The sequence below is a fragment of the Lutra lutra genome, chromosome 7 (assembly GCF_902655055.1).
Source record: "Lutra lutra chromosome 7, mLutLut1.2, whole genome shotgun sequence".
Lineage (NCBI taxonomy): Eukaryota > Metazoa > Chordata > Mammalia > Carnivora > Mustelidae > Lutra > Lutra lutra.
This window is the reverse complement of record NC_062284.1, coordinates 81,259,789-81,274,092: the sequence shown is the minus strand read 5'-3', so window position 1 is coordinate 81,274,092 and position 14,304 is coordinate 81,259,789. Positions and strand designations below refer to the sequence as shown.

The window sequence follows — 14,304 nt, the reverse complement described above, 5'->3', positions numbered from 1 at the left end:
TCTGATTTACTATCACTTCATTATTTGTGTTCTTGCTTTAAGACATTAAATCTTGTGAAATGAGACAGGAACTGAATAAATAGAGGAAGAGGAGAAATTAATTTTCTCTAGAAAAAGAAGTACTTGACATCCAAGAAAACCAAACAGCCTCTGATAATTTAGCAAACTGTTTGCTTTGGAGAATTATTAATGATGCTTTGTTTTGAAATACTTTCAGTATCTTATTTTCAAAATAAAATCTTCATTGGGGTTTTAAATGTTAAGTTCTTTATCTTTCAACAGTCAAACTAATTAACCATACAGTCTCTGCTTTTAAAATAGTAATATGAAATAAGATTGAAGATTTAATTCAAATATTAATCTGAACATTTATGAAACTGGTACCTTTCATGGCTTCATTTCTCCATATTAATAAAATCTGAAACTCTTTGATTTTTATACTTAGTAGCACTGGTTTCCTTGGTCAACCGCAGACTTCATTACCTTTTGAAATGCTGGCTTTTGACTGGCATTATCAGCAGCATCTATTGGGTTTCCTGAGAAGAAGATGATTTCAGTGTCTAGATTCCTGAAATATGGTTAGCTCTGCTGAGCTCACAAAGGGAGAGGTATCTATAATTTTTAGATGTAACTTTTGATGTTCTTAAAAACCAGGTTTGCAGTGCTTGGATAGCAAGTGGAGTTGTCAGTGACCTTAATGATCTCCGGAGAGTCCATCAGTTGCTTGTTTCATCATTAACAAAAATACAGGCTGGAAAAGAGGCTCTGAGTCACTTATATAATGAAAGTGCTTCTACTATGGAGATCTTAGCCGTGCTGAAAGCCTGGGCAGAGGTTAGTGCTTCTCCATTAACTGGAATTTTATTTTATTTTATTTTATTTTATTTTATTTTATTTTATTTTATTTTTAAGATTTTATTTATTTATTTGACAGACAGAGATCACAAGTAGGCAGAGAGGCAGGCAGAGAGAAGAGGAGGAAGCAGGCTCCTCCGCCGAGCAGAGCCTGATTCGGGGCTCGATCCCAGGATCCTGGGATCATGACCCGAGCCAAAGGCAGATGCTTTAACCCATTGAGCCACCCAGGTGCCCTAACTGGAATTTTAGAAGTTAATAAATACCATAGGCTATAAGCTGAAACTAACTACTTAAAACACAACTAAGTCTGTTTTTAAGGTTAACAAAAAGACTTTCAATGTGAGATTTCTTTGTATGCTCATTGATTTTTTTTTTAAGATTTTACTTATTTATTTATTTGATAGAGAGAGAAAGCACAAGTAGGCCGAGCAGCAGGCAGAGGGAGAGGGAAAAACAGGTTCTCCACTGAGCAGGGAGCCTAATGTGGGGCTCGATCCCAGGACCCTAGGATCATGACCTGAGCCGAAGGCAGCCGCTTAACCCACTGAGCCACCCAAGTGCCCCCTGATTTTTTTTTTTTTTTTTAAGCCAAGCATTCTATAATATTCTTTTCTGTCTGTTATGGGCTACTTTAAGCAGGAGCAGCTATGAGCCAGAGAGACTAACCAGAAATCAACTTTTATTGAAATCTGAATTTTGGAAATGTGGGTTTGCTTGTATGTTCTATCAATTCTGTATACATACTTGAGTGTTTTTTCCAGCGTTCTTTCATAGAATGGCTTTTGAATGTTAAATAATAGTTATTTTCTTTTCCAAAATTAATGAAATATTATAGGGAAATTATTAACTTTATCTACTTTTCTAATCAGGAAAAGTTTACTTTGAGAATGTAAACATATATGAAAGTAGAATAATATAATGCATTCATATATACCCACTTTGGGGCTTTGATAGTTCCCACACTTGGCCACCCTCAGTTCATGTATCATTTTAATAAAGATATATAGTCTCAAATTGCAACTGAGAAAATTAACCAATATGTAAGAAAGCATTTCCTCCATTAAAGCAAATTAGAACCTGAAGATTAGAGTCTATTTTTGCCATTACTTCGGTTTGACCAACCTTGGTTAGGAAGTAGTTCTGGGGGCACCTGTGTGGCTCAGTTGGTTAAGCGACTGCCTTTTGCTCCAATCATGATCCTGGAGTACCAGGATCAAGTCCTGAATCGGGCTCCTTGCTTGGCGGCGAGTCTGCTTCTCCCACTGACCCTCCCCCTTCTCATGCACGCGCACGCATGTGCTTGCTCTCTCTCTCTCATTCTCATTTTCTCTCTCTCTCTCTCTCAAATAAATAGAATCTTTAAAAAAAAAAAAGGAAGTAGTTCTGCCTAGATTTAATAGCTGAATAGCTGTAACTAATGATCTTCAGTCGTCAACTTCATATGCTTTTAAAACATTTGCTTTTAGTAGAGCAAGCAAATTTTCTAATCTCTGTAACCAATTTTGTAAATAATTCTCTACTTATATAGTGTTCTTTTCATTTGAATCTCTGGGTTCTTCCTTAAGACTGACCAACAGGGGGGCGCCTGGGTGGCTTAGTGGGTTAAAGCCTCTGCCTGCCACTCAGGTCATGATCTCAGGGTCCTGGGATCGAGCCCCTCATCGGGCTCTCTGCTCAGCGGGGAGCCTGCTTCCTCCTCTCTCTGCCTGCCTCTCTGCCTACTTGGGATCTCTGTCTGTCAAGTAAATAAATAAAATCTTAAAAAAAAAAAAAAAAAGACTGACCAACAGTTTGTGTGTAATTGAGGTCCATAATCTGCTATCTAAAAATCTTTAGAGCCAGATTTGTTTGGAATTCAGAATTTGGAGAATTTTTTAAAAGTAATACAGTACATATTCAGGGCGCCTGGGTGGCTCAGTCGTTAGGCATCTGCCTTTGACTCAGGTCGTAATCTCAGAGTCCTGGGATTGAGCTCTGCATCTGGCTCCCTGCTCAGCGGGAAACCTGCTTCTCCCTCTCCCACTCCCCCTGGTTGTGGTCCCTCTCTGTCTCTCTCTCTTTCAAATGAATGAATAAAATCTCCTAAAAAAAAAAAAAAAAAAAAAAGGTAATACAGTGCATATTCCAGGTATCCCTGCAGGAAATTGCAGCAGTGCTGTAGAATTTGTAATTAATATGTCTGTAGGAAAATGTTTGAATATTCACACTATGTTGAATAGAGACTATAAAAGGCCTCATATAAATTCAGTCAAGTTTGCCAACAGATTATAATTACTTTTCAGTTTTTTTTGGATTTTAGAGCTGCAGATAGAGGGGTAGTACATGCTATATCCTGTGTTGAGTACTTTCACATGCTATAGTCCTATAAATAGTCCATGTTCAATCTGTTTATGTAAACTTTTTGTAGTGATTTGGTAGTAACTTGGAAAGAAAATATTTTCCATATTTCAGCTTACTGCAGTTCAGAAGTGGGCACCTGAAGCCATATGGTGAGGTGGATTATAAGGCTGTAGCTAAGCTTAGTGAGAAGAATGTTGTGATCATGTAGTTATTGCTGTCAAGGGATATAAAAGTGCAGAATGACAGCATATTTGCCAAGTATTTATTCTCCATAATGCATCTCATTATGCATTATGTTTGTCTGCCCCAGTTTGTCTGTGTGGTTACATGGGTATGTAACCTTCCTGGTATCAGAGTGCATTTGGAGTCCATCATGCTCAAAGATGAAGTCTATCTCCTCAGCAAGATAAAAATATAGCACCTTATTAATGGGTACAAGATCTTCCTATTTACAAATTAACCCTGTAACAGGTCTACATAATTGCTGTAGGAAGACATAAAAGCCATAGACAAGCTTTGAAGACTACCACTTATTCAGAAGACTGTGTCAGAAATGAGTCATATTCGTCAGATGGACTGCTTGACTTAGTCCACACAGACCTGGGCACACTGAGTAGGCTCTGGCTTGCTGCACTTCAGGATTTTGCTCTCTTAACATTGCCTTCAGAATTTGCTTCCCAACTTCCTGTTGAAGGTAAGAAGTTGTAAAATATGTACGAAATTCCTAGAGTGACAATCAGTAACTTTTCAATATTTATCCTTTCGCAAGTAATTTCCATTTATAGAACAAGCATGTAAGAATTGCTTCAGGGTAAATACCCTGAAGTTTACCTGCTAGTAATATGACATGCACGTCTTACCTCACAGGGTACTGCCAAATTGTTCTCCAAGCAGTTGTAACAATTTAGATGCCCACCAACAGCGTGTTTCTGTTTTACTAGATTTTCTACCATTATATGTTGTTGTACTTAATAATTTCTATCCATTAGGTGGATTTGAAATAGTTTTTCATTGTTTTATTTTGTTATTTTGTTGATTGAAGACCTTTTTTCCTGGGTTTATGGGCTAAGTTTCTTCTTCCATCAGTCACCTACTCATAATCCTTGTCCATTTTCTACTTGGTATTTGTCATGATTTTATTGATTTGTTAATCCCTTATCTAATTTTAGTATTCTTTTTTGGTTTTTGTTTAAAAGATTTTATTTATTTAAGAGAGAGATCACAAGTAGGCAGAGAGGCAGGCAGAGAGAGAGGGGGAAGCAGGCTCCCTGCTGAGCAGAGAGCCCAATGCGGAGCTTGATCCCAGGACCCTGAGATCATGACCTAAGCTGAAGGCAGAGGCTTAACCCACTGAGCCACCCAGGTGCCCCAGTATTCTTCTTTTGTGATTGTGTGTCTCCCAAGTCTATAGCTTATAACTTTTATCTTTCTAAAATTAATGTACTCATTCATTTATGGTTTATGGTTTTGTGTAATACGTGATAAGGTTTTTGTTGTTGTTGTTATTGTTGTTTCTTTAAGATCATAAAAACCTAGAATCATTACAGTTTTATACTTTACAGTTTGGGCTTAGTTTAGCTAGATTTTTGTGTGTGTGGAATGGGATAGGTATCTAATTTTGTTGTCAGTTATTAATCTGCATTTTATGGATTGGATATTTGGATAGCCATTTTTATTCATGTTATTCCAAAATGCTTTTTTTTTTCTCTTTGATATGAATTTCAGGTCAGTCTGTCCGCTTCTACTAGAATTTTAACTGGAATTATACAGAGAGAGATAGGAGTGTCTAAAATACCTTTCAGTAGCATCAAAATGGAAATAAATTGATTTATTGGCATGGTATGTCAGCTACTAGTGAATAACAAATACAGATCAACGTAAGTTACTCTAGAAACATAAAGTTAGGTGAAAAAACAAATTCAAAAAGGTTACATACAATATGGTGCCTTTAAACACAAAATAACATATATTATTTATGAATACAAACATCTGTTGTAGGAGTGAGTCACACTAACTTGAGGAAAAGTGATTACAGAAGGAGGGATAAGAATTAATGGTATGGGGGCACCTGGGTGGCTCAGTGGGTATCAGTATTTGTTTCAAACACACATCACATAAATTCCTTAAAGGAACTTCTGGGATGATAGTAATGGTCTGTTATCTTGTAACACAGAAGAGAGAAAATGTAATTGGAGCTAATCTCTTTTATTCCTCCTGAAACTGCTTCTGCTTTCTTGTAGGTGGTGCTTTCTACACAGCAGAGACTAGTGAAAGTGCAAAATTGCATTATTACAACTCCTGGGCACTTATCTTGCATGCTACAGCATTGTGGCTTACCAGCACAGGCTTTGTTGTTGCTGACCCGGATGAAGGAGCATCTCATCTCTCAAGACCTGTAACACCAACTTCCATGTGTCAAGGTTCATCATCTGGGGCAACGGTAAAGTCCCCTGAGGATGTCTGCACTGATAGATTCCATCTTATTTTAGGTCAGTAAAAGAGCTAACAAGCTCCTAACCCTACAGAGTTTTTCTTGAGTCATGCCTTACTGCCCATCTTTCTTTGTTAGGTGTTAGTGATAAACTTGACATAACTGAGTAAACTTACATACATTTTACAAAAATGCAGATTTCTGGAATCCCATTACAAGCTGGCTTCAACATCATGTTGAATAAATTATAGAAATTACAAGACAATCGTAGTTTCTTCCACACAGTTTTTTGAAGATTCATGTGATGTCTATAAATTTTTTAGATTTCTTTCTCTCTATATTAAAAAATACCAATATACTGAAGATCGGGTCCACCTGCATGCCCCCCCATCTCTTACCTGCGTCTCAAGGATTGCAAGGTTCAGAAAAGTATACTCAAAGGTACAAAATTGCAAGAAAATATTTAAGGTCAAGGAGATGAGATTTTTAGGTTACAACGTTTAACCCATTCCTTGGCTTTCCTGGAATTTCATTTTTTTAAAGTGAAAAATCTTTCTAAAGTAGAGTGAGTTTCTAGAATAAATGAAAGAAATGTTTTTCATATTTTACTTAGTTCTTGGAAAACAACCCATTAGATCATTATCTATGAAGAAATTATTGATTAAATGAAATGTAAGCGTTACAAAGATAAATGATTAAATTAAGTAAGGTTTATGGTTCACAGAATTTCTGTTATTACTCCTCAGGCCAGACATGACCACATTTCCTATATCCTTGGGTATATTAAACTTTTGTTTCCATTTGCTTTGAGACAAGAGTTTTTTAAAAACAAACTTGCAGAATGAAGGATGACAGTTACTATGAGCATAAGCTGTGCAACTTGACTACCTCAGTTCACATTCTTTAAGTACACCATTGTAACTGAGCTTGAGCAAATTAAATAACTTAAGCTGTATGTGCTCATCTCCCTCTCAGAAAGACGGTTAATAATACTATGGAGCATGCGACTCTTGATCTCAGGGTTGTTAAGTTCGAGCTCCATATTGGATGTTAAGATTACTTAAAAAAAATATATTTTAAAAAATACCTACTTCCTCAGGTATTGTGAGAATGAAATGAAATGGTATATGTAAAGATACAGTGCTTGATCCATGATAATCACTCAATAAATCTTAGTAAGAATAAAGTTATAGAACTCTACATGTTGGGGCACCTGGCTGGCTCAGTTGGTAGAGCGATTCTTAATCTCAGGGTCATGAGTTAAAGCCCTGCATGGGTCCTCCTTTAAAAAAAATTTTTTTTTTTTTTTTTTTTTAATAAAAAACTCTCCACATTAAGTTCTCTAGTACAATTTTATTCTAATTTTTTGCATTTTTGAACTATTTCATAGCACCTATGCAGTAGTGCTCATACCTGTTTGAGATTATTCTCTATGTACATGTGGATAAAAACAACTAAAAGGCTTGCTTTATTACTTAATAGTTTAGTCTTAAATGCAATTTGGTTTACTTTACCTTTTTGCTAAGCTTATTTGTATATCTTATCTAAGCATAAAATGAATTCCTTACTTCATAAACTAAGAATCTCAAAGAAGCCTCCTTTTTTTCTGTTTTCTACAGGAATCAGCGTGGAATTTCTATGTTCCTTACGCTCAGATGCAACCATGGAAAGCATTACTGCTTGTTTACATGCATTACAGGCCCTTCTAGATGTTCCTTGGCCCAGATCTAAAATTGGCAGTGATCAGGTGATTTCTTGTTTTTTTGTTAGGCTTCTGTGGTTTTCAAGGAACAGAAATAACAACATGTTCAGGTTACTACAGCAAACAGAAAATGAACACAGAGAAGAAAAAGAAAACAAAACTGCTGCATGACTTGATCTGTCAGAACTGGTATGCTGTCAGCAACCATGCAGACCCAGGAGCAGTCATGCCTCTGACTGCCACTTTGTGTGTCTGCTTCTGCCACACTGATTTCTGCTGCTAACTACTACTCAGTGTAGCAGCTCTTTAGTCGAACTCCCAGCCAATGAGGGGAAGGCACTGTATTGAAGTGGCCAGAAGAGTAGCTACTAGTTAAATGTAGAATTCCTTCTTTGTATTTTTCTGCTTCAGTGCGCCCTGTTCTTTGTATATATCTGTATCTTCTATTCCATTTCCCTAAGAGAGAATCTACTTGGTTCATGTAGTTATGTCTATTACAGAGTATTCCTGTTGGTTGAGTTCTCCTTCTTGGATTTTAAAGAGATTACTGGCTAGCCTATAGGTGGAGTCAGACACTAATATCTGACCCAGTTGTGACTGTGATAATAGGATCACTGTGAAAGTATGGCATTTCCTTTAACTTCTTTCCTAAGAACTACTGATTTTCTCTCTAGGTAGACTGTAATTTAACCTGTTAACACTTTTGTTTATTAGGTTTAAATTACGAAAGAGCATCTTCCCTGACTTGAATTATACTTGAATAAATTCTGAACATTTTGTTCTTGTTTATTTGGCATATTAAAACAAGCACTATAATGATGTATTTTCTCTGTTATTTTCAAAGATGAAAGGAAGCTACCAGATTAAGCACTAGAAAAGCAGAAAATGAGAGACTATTTGTCCAGTGCATTTTATTCTTTTATTTTTTTAAGATTTTTAAATTTATTTATTTGAGAGAGAGAGAAAGTGAGTGAGCACACACAAGTGGGGTGAGGGGCAGAGGGAGAGAGACAAGCAGACTCCCCACTGAGCAAGGATCCTGACATGGGGCTCGATCCCAGGCTCTGAGATCATAACCTGAGCCCAAGGCAGATGCTTAACTGACTGAGGCACTGAGGCACCCCAGTGTATTTTATCCTTTGGAGGGATATCCATTTTATGCTTATTAACTTAACACTTTTTAATGTTTTCCTTCTCCATCATTCTTTGTTATTACTAGAAAACCTCAATACAGATCTGGAAGTCTACATGACAGTGCTTGTATTCTTCTAACCAGATTTCTCACCTTGCTTTGGAAGTTTCCCTGTCCATTTTCCCATTTTAGGACCTGTGTGAAACCAGTCTTTTGTTATAATACCATTTCCTGCAAGAAGGGACAGAAACCAATCTGGTGTCAATTTAAAATAGAATAAGTGTTCCCAACATTATTGTACCTACACCTTTAACTTTTGTGATCAATTTGTTAATATTCTCTTTTTTAATGTTTCCATGGCATTTAATATTGGTATTTTTTAAAAAGAAAGTATGTTATTTCCAATACAGTTTCTCCTAAATGTTTTCTATGATAGGACTTGGGCATCGAGTTGTTGAATGTACTACATCGAGTAATTTTGACCCGAGAATCACCTTCTATTCAGTTGGCTTCACTTGAAGTGGTAAGACAGATTATCTGTGCAGCTCAGGAACATGTCAAGGAGAAAAGACGAAGTGCAGAAGGTGAATGTTAACCTATAATACAAAATTCATCATATTATTATAATCAAATTAATTAGCATTACTTTTTTAAAGTATTCTTACATGTCTATGTTGTTCTGATAATGTTTTGTGTATAGTATAAATGAAACCTCTCTAGGTATGGATTTAAGTCCTTTTATCCACCTCTACATGTTAGCTTGGATTTTGTTAGTAGCTTAGGTTTTCCTTGGGAAAATTAGAATTTTAACAAAATCCTGGAAGGGGAGAAAAAAATCCCTTATACTGGTTGAATACTTACTTTACTATGAGTGTTTATCAGTGTACATGGAAGAACAACTGACAATTTTTTTAAGTTTTCTTTAAGTAATCTCTACACCCAGTGTTGGGGCTTGAATTTGCAACCCAGAAATCTGGAGTTTTATGCTCCACCGATGAAGCCAGCCAAGTACCCCATAACTACTGACAATTTTTTTCTTTCTCTCTCTTTTTTTTCTTAAGATTTTTTTTATTTATTTGACAGAAAGAGACACAACGAGAGGGGGAACACAAGCAGGGGAAGTGGGAGAGGGAGAAACAGGCTCTCCACTGAGCAGGAAGCCTGATGCGGGCTCTCTGGGATCATGACCTGAGCAGAAGGCAGACATTTAACTCCTGAGCCACCCAGGCGTCCCACTACTGACAATTTTCAATGACTTAAGTTTTGCAGAGTGATTAAATTGCTTACTTATAAGTCTGATTTGGTATTGATGAGTTTATCATTTAATATTACATTTGACTACATATAACAGAAAACCTAGTCTGATAAGTGGATTTAAAACACAAGGACTTGTTCTCTCATCTAAAAGATGCCCCAGAGACAGGAAGTCCTGAACAGGTATGGCAGTTTCTTAAAAAACATCAGGGACATTGGTTCTTATCTTTCTGCCTGCCATTATCAGTACTTAAGAGTACAAGGTAGGCATTGGAGCTGGACCTATCAGATTCACATTTTTCTTTTTTTAAGATTTTATTTATTTTTGAGAGAGAGAGAGAGAGCTCAGAGGGAGTGGAAGAAGCAGGTTCCCCTCTGAACAAGGAGCCCAACATGGGGCTCGATCATGACCTGAGCCAAAGGCTGACAGACGCCCAATCGACTGAGCCACCTAGGTGCCCCTCAGGTTCACATTCTTTTTTTTTTTTTAACGATTTTATTTATTTATTTGACAGAGAGAGATCACAAAGAGGCAGAGAGACAGGCAGAGACAGGTGGGGAAGCAGGCTCCCTGCCAAGCAGAGAGCCCAATGCGGGGCTTGATCTCAGGACCCTGAGATCATGACCTGAGCCGAAGGCAGAGGCTTAACCCACTGAGCCACCCAGGAGCCTCTCAGGTTCACATTCTTAACAAGGCGTTAACCAGACAATATTTTAAAACTGAGAGGGTTGTGCTCGCTTCGGCAGCACATATACTAAAATTGGAACGATACAGAGAAGATTAGCATGGCCCCTGCACATGGATGACACGCAAATTCGTGAAGCGTTCCATATTTTTCTTCGGTTGGTAGAGGTGTGAGAGAGTTTCCTCGTTGCCCAGGGCCCCTCCATATGCCCTACCACATGGGGCGGAATGTACCAGGCTTCCCTCCTCCTCAGCCACACCTCGTTCCTCCACCACATGGCCACACCTCGTTCCTCCACCACATGGCTAATCATTTTGTAATCCGAAGACTTCCTTGACCTCCTACAACCAGGCTCCAAGGAGTTTGTATTTAGTAAACATATGAATGTTTTCTGCCTGGTGGTCTGAACGCTTTCCCTGCCCATCCTGTCCCCTGTGCTTTGTCTCTCCTGGTATCCCCCCAATAAACCGTTCACAGTTCTGAAAAAAACAAACAAAAAAAAAACGAAAACTGAGAGGGTTACCAAGGATTTCTTTTGATCTACTGCAATAGGTAGTCATAATAAAGACAACTCCTTTTACCTCCATAACTTTATCTTTCAGTCTTTAACACCCAAGACTTCAGCCATTTAAAGGTTTTACCTACAACAAATGGACTAAATTGCCATCTACCCAAAGCAAAGCAAACACGAAATGTTTATCCAACACTCTTTTTTCTGTCTTTTAGTTGATGATGGGGCTGCGGAAAAGGAAACCCTGCCAGAGTTTGGAGAGGGAAAGGACACAGGAGGACTTGTGCCTGGGAAATCTTTGGTTTTTGCAACACTGGAATTGTGTGTATGCATTCTAGTTAGACAGCTTCCAGGACTAAATCCAAAATTGACAGGTAGCCCAGGAGTAAAAGCTGCAAAGCCACAGGTGCTCTCGGAAGATGGAAGTAGATTGGTGTCAGCTGCGTTAGTTATCCTGTCTGAACTTCCTGCAGTGTGCTCTCCTGAAGGTACGCTGTGGTATTTCACTGCTTTACTTGACCAGGAGGGAGAGAAATGATTTTAATAAATAAAGGAGATAATGGTTGCCAATCCTTTTCTCATTAAACTAATGCTGCCTCAGAGGTTTGGTGGGTAATGTTTTTAATCCTTTAAGATTAACATTGCATTCTAATAATTTGTTTTTTGAAAGGGTAAAGGTAAGTAGATACTATGTACTATCAACAGATAATGCTCTTTCTTGGTTGACAGTATTTTTAACCTATCAGTGGCAGTGATTTAGCTCTTAGGCATTTTTTGGTATAAAATACCTAATGGACTTCCCCTTTCTTGGTGATGACAGAAGTTTGTCATCAGTTTGGAATGAGTCCATACTTAGAGCTTTTAAGGCTCCATAGGGCTCCGCTGAGTCACTACCTCCTCCTAATTCCTTTTATGTGAATTTTTAACCTAGGAGCCTTCTTGCTTATTCCTGTTGTCCATGGTGCTTCTTAATCTGAAGTGGCCCATTCCTTCTCTCCTTTTTAAAATTTTGTCTTCTGGGACACCTGGGTGCTCAGTGGGTTAAGCCTCTGCCTTCAGCTCAGGTCATGATCTCAGGGTCCTGGGATCCAGCCCTGAATCGGGCTCCCTGCTCAGCGTGGAGCCTGCTTCCCCCTCTCTCCCTGCCTACTTGTGATCTCTCTCTGTCAAATAAATAAAATCTTTAAAAATAAAATAAAATAAAATTTTGCCTTCCTTTGAAGTTCATATCCAGACCTATGTTATCTGTAAATGCTTCCCTAAAAACTCTAGCTCATAAAGAGTTTTGTTTTTTCATGTGTGTATGCATATATCTATGTATATAATGTTGCTTCCATATGTGAATAGGTTTTATGCATCATATGGAGGCATTATCTGTAATTTGTTATTACATACCAGAAAGATAAACTTATATGTAAACAAATGTCTTATTTCCAATGAAATACTATATCCTTTAGGAAATTTAGTAGAAAATAGGCACTCCGTGCTTAATAGATTTTTTTTTTTTAAGATTTTATTTATTTATTTGACAGAGAGAGATCACAAGTAGACAGAGAGGCAGGCAGAGAGACGGAGGGAAGCAGGCTCCCCGCTGAGCAGAGAGCCCGATGTGGGACTCGACCCTGAGATCATGACCTGAGCCGAAGGCAACGGCTTAAACCACTGAGCCACCCAGGCGCCCTTAATAGATTTCTTAACTGATAAGCATATTTTTGCTTAAACATGTCTTGACCAACATATGTGCTATCTTCATATCAAAGATTTTCAGCTTTGATATGAATTGAAACCTATATTCCTTATTCTCACATCCTGCTTTGCAACAAGAATGGCAGAAAAAGTGACTAGTAGAAGCTTTAGGATGAAAATACACTGTGAGAGTTTTGTTGAGTAGCCTCTGGGAGCATTAAATTTACTATTTTAGTTTTAGTCTCAAAGTTTAATCATAACAATGACTTTTCAACTCTTCAGTGGGTATGAAATTTTTAATAATTTTTATTGAGTGGATTGCTACAAATTCCTTAGAAAAAAGAGTTTGATATAAAATAAATTGGGCGCCTGGGTGGCTCAGTGGGTTAAGCCACTGCCTTCGGCTCAGGTCATGGTCTCGGGGTCCTGGGATCGAGTCCCGCATCAGGCTCTCTGCTCGGCAGGGAGCCTGCTTCCCTCTCTCTCTCTCTGCCTTCCTCTCCGTCTACTTGTGATCTCTCTCTGTCAAATAAATAAATAAAAATATTTTAAAAAATAAATAAATAAAAATAAAAATAAATTCAAGGGGAGCCTGGGTGGCTCAGTGGGTTGGGCATCTGCCTTTGGCTCAGGTCATGATCTCAGGGTCTTGGATTGGAGCCACGCATCAGACTCTCTGCTCACGGGGGAGCCTGCTTACCTCTCTCTCTCTGCCTGCCTCTCTGCCTACTTGTGATCTCTTTGTCAAATAAATAAATAAAATCTTTAAAAAAAAACAAAATAAAATAAAAAATAAAAAAATAAATTCACGTGGATAGTAGTGATAGTTGTACAACATTGTGAATGGACCTAATGCCACTGAATTGTACACTTTAAAATGGTTAAAATTGTGAATTTTGTCTATATCACACTAAAAAATAAAAATAAATTCATCATTTGTCAGCTACCAAATAAGCAAGATACAAAAATACTGTGACACAATTTATTTTTTTTTATTTTTTTTTAAAGATTTTTTTTTTTTTAATTTATTTGACAGAGAGAGATCACAAGTAGACAGAGAGGCAGGCAGAGAGAGAGAGAGAGAGAGGGAAGCAGGCTCCCTGCCGAGCAGAGAGCCCGATGCGGGACTCGATCCCAGGACCCCGAGATCATGACCTGAGCCGAAGGCAGTGGCTTAACCCACTGAGCCACCCAGGCGCCCCTGTGACACAATTTAAATAACATTTTCAGTTATAACCAAAATTTAATGCAGTCTTAAAAATCTTAACACTACCTAAATTATCTTAATAGTTATAATCCTTTATGAAAAATGTCTTAAAAGCTAGAAATTTTTGACATTGTCTTCCTCATTGATGATTTCTTTTTAGAAACTATATGTATAGACTGAAACATAGAGTGTTTTTAAATATGTGTCTTACAGGAAGCATCTCAATTCTCCCTACTATATTGTACCTCACAATTGGGGTCCTCAGAGAAACTGCTGTGAAGTTACCTGGGGGCCAGTTATCTTCAACTGTTGCAGCTTCCCTACAGGCTCTGAAAGGAATATTGTCTTCTCCCATGGCCAGAGCAGAAAAGAGTCACACTGCTTGGACTGACCTCCTCCGTAGTGCTTTAACAACAATACTTGACTATTGGGATCCAGGTAATTAAGGCTCTTGAGAAGCAGTTGTTTAGTTTGTTGTAAAAAGCACAAGGGACTTT

The 14,304-nt window shown here is 37.9% G+C and overlaps 1 protein-coding gene and 1 non-coding gene across 16 annotated transcripts in view; both read left to right on the top strand.

Annotated features, from left to right (window-relative positions):
* HEATR5A (HEAT repeat containing 5A) overlaps nucleotides 1–14,304 on the top strand; it is a 116,565-nt gene that overhangs the window by 87,109 nt on the left and 15,152 nt on the right. For 13 of the 15 annotated variants that reach the window (XM_047737928.1, XM_047737924.1, XM_047737925.1 and 10 more), the window contains 7 exons: nucleotides 655–834; nucleotides 3,670–3,892; nucleotides 5,439–5,687; nucleotides 7,249–7,376; nucleotides 8,900–9,047; nucleotides 11,130–11,402; nucleotides 14,021–14,245. In XM_047737928.1, coding sequence (XP_047593884.1) covers nucleotides 655–834; nucleotides 3,670–3,892; nucleotides 5,439–5,687; nucleotides 7,249–7,376; nucleotides 8,900–9,047; nucleotides 11,130–11,402; nucleotides 14,021–14,245 — 1,426 coding nt within the window. The remainder of the gene's footprint in view (nucleotides 1–654; nucleotides 835–3,669; nucleotides 3,893–5,438; nucleotides 5,688–7,248; nucleotides 7,377–8,899; nucleotides 9,048–11,129; nucleotides 11,403–14,020; nucleotides 14,246–14,304) is intronic. The other 2 variants (XM_047737936.1, XM_047737937.1) reach the window with 2 other exon arrangements.
* On the top strand, nucleotides 10,449–10,555 carry LOC125105746 (U6 spliceosomal RNA). Its single transcript, XR_007129013.1, has one exon. It is a non-coding gene; the product is annotated as a U6 spliceosomal RNA (small nuclear RNA).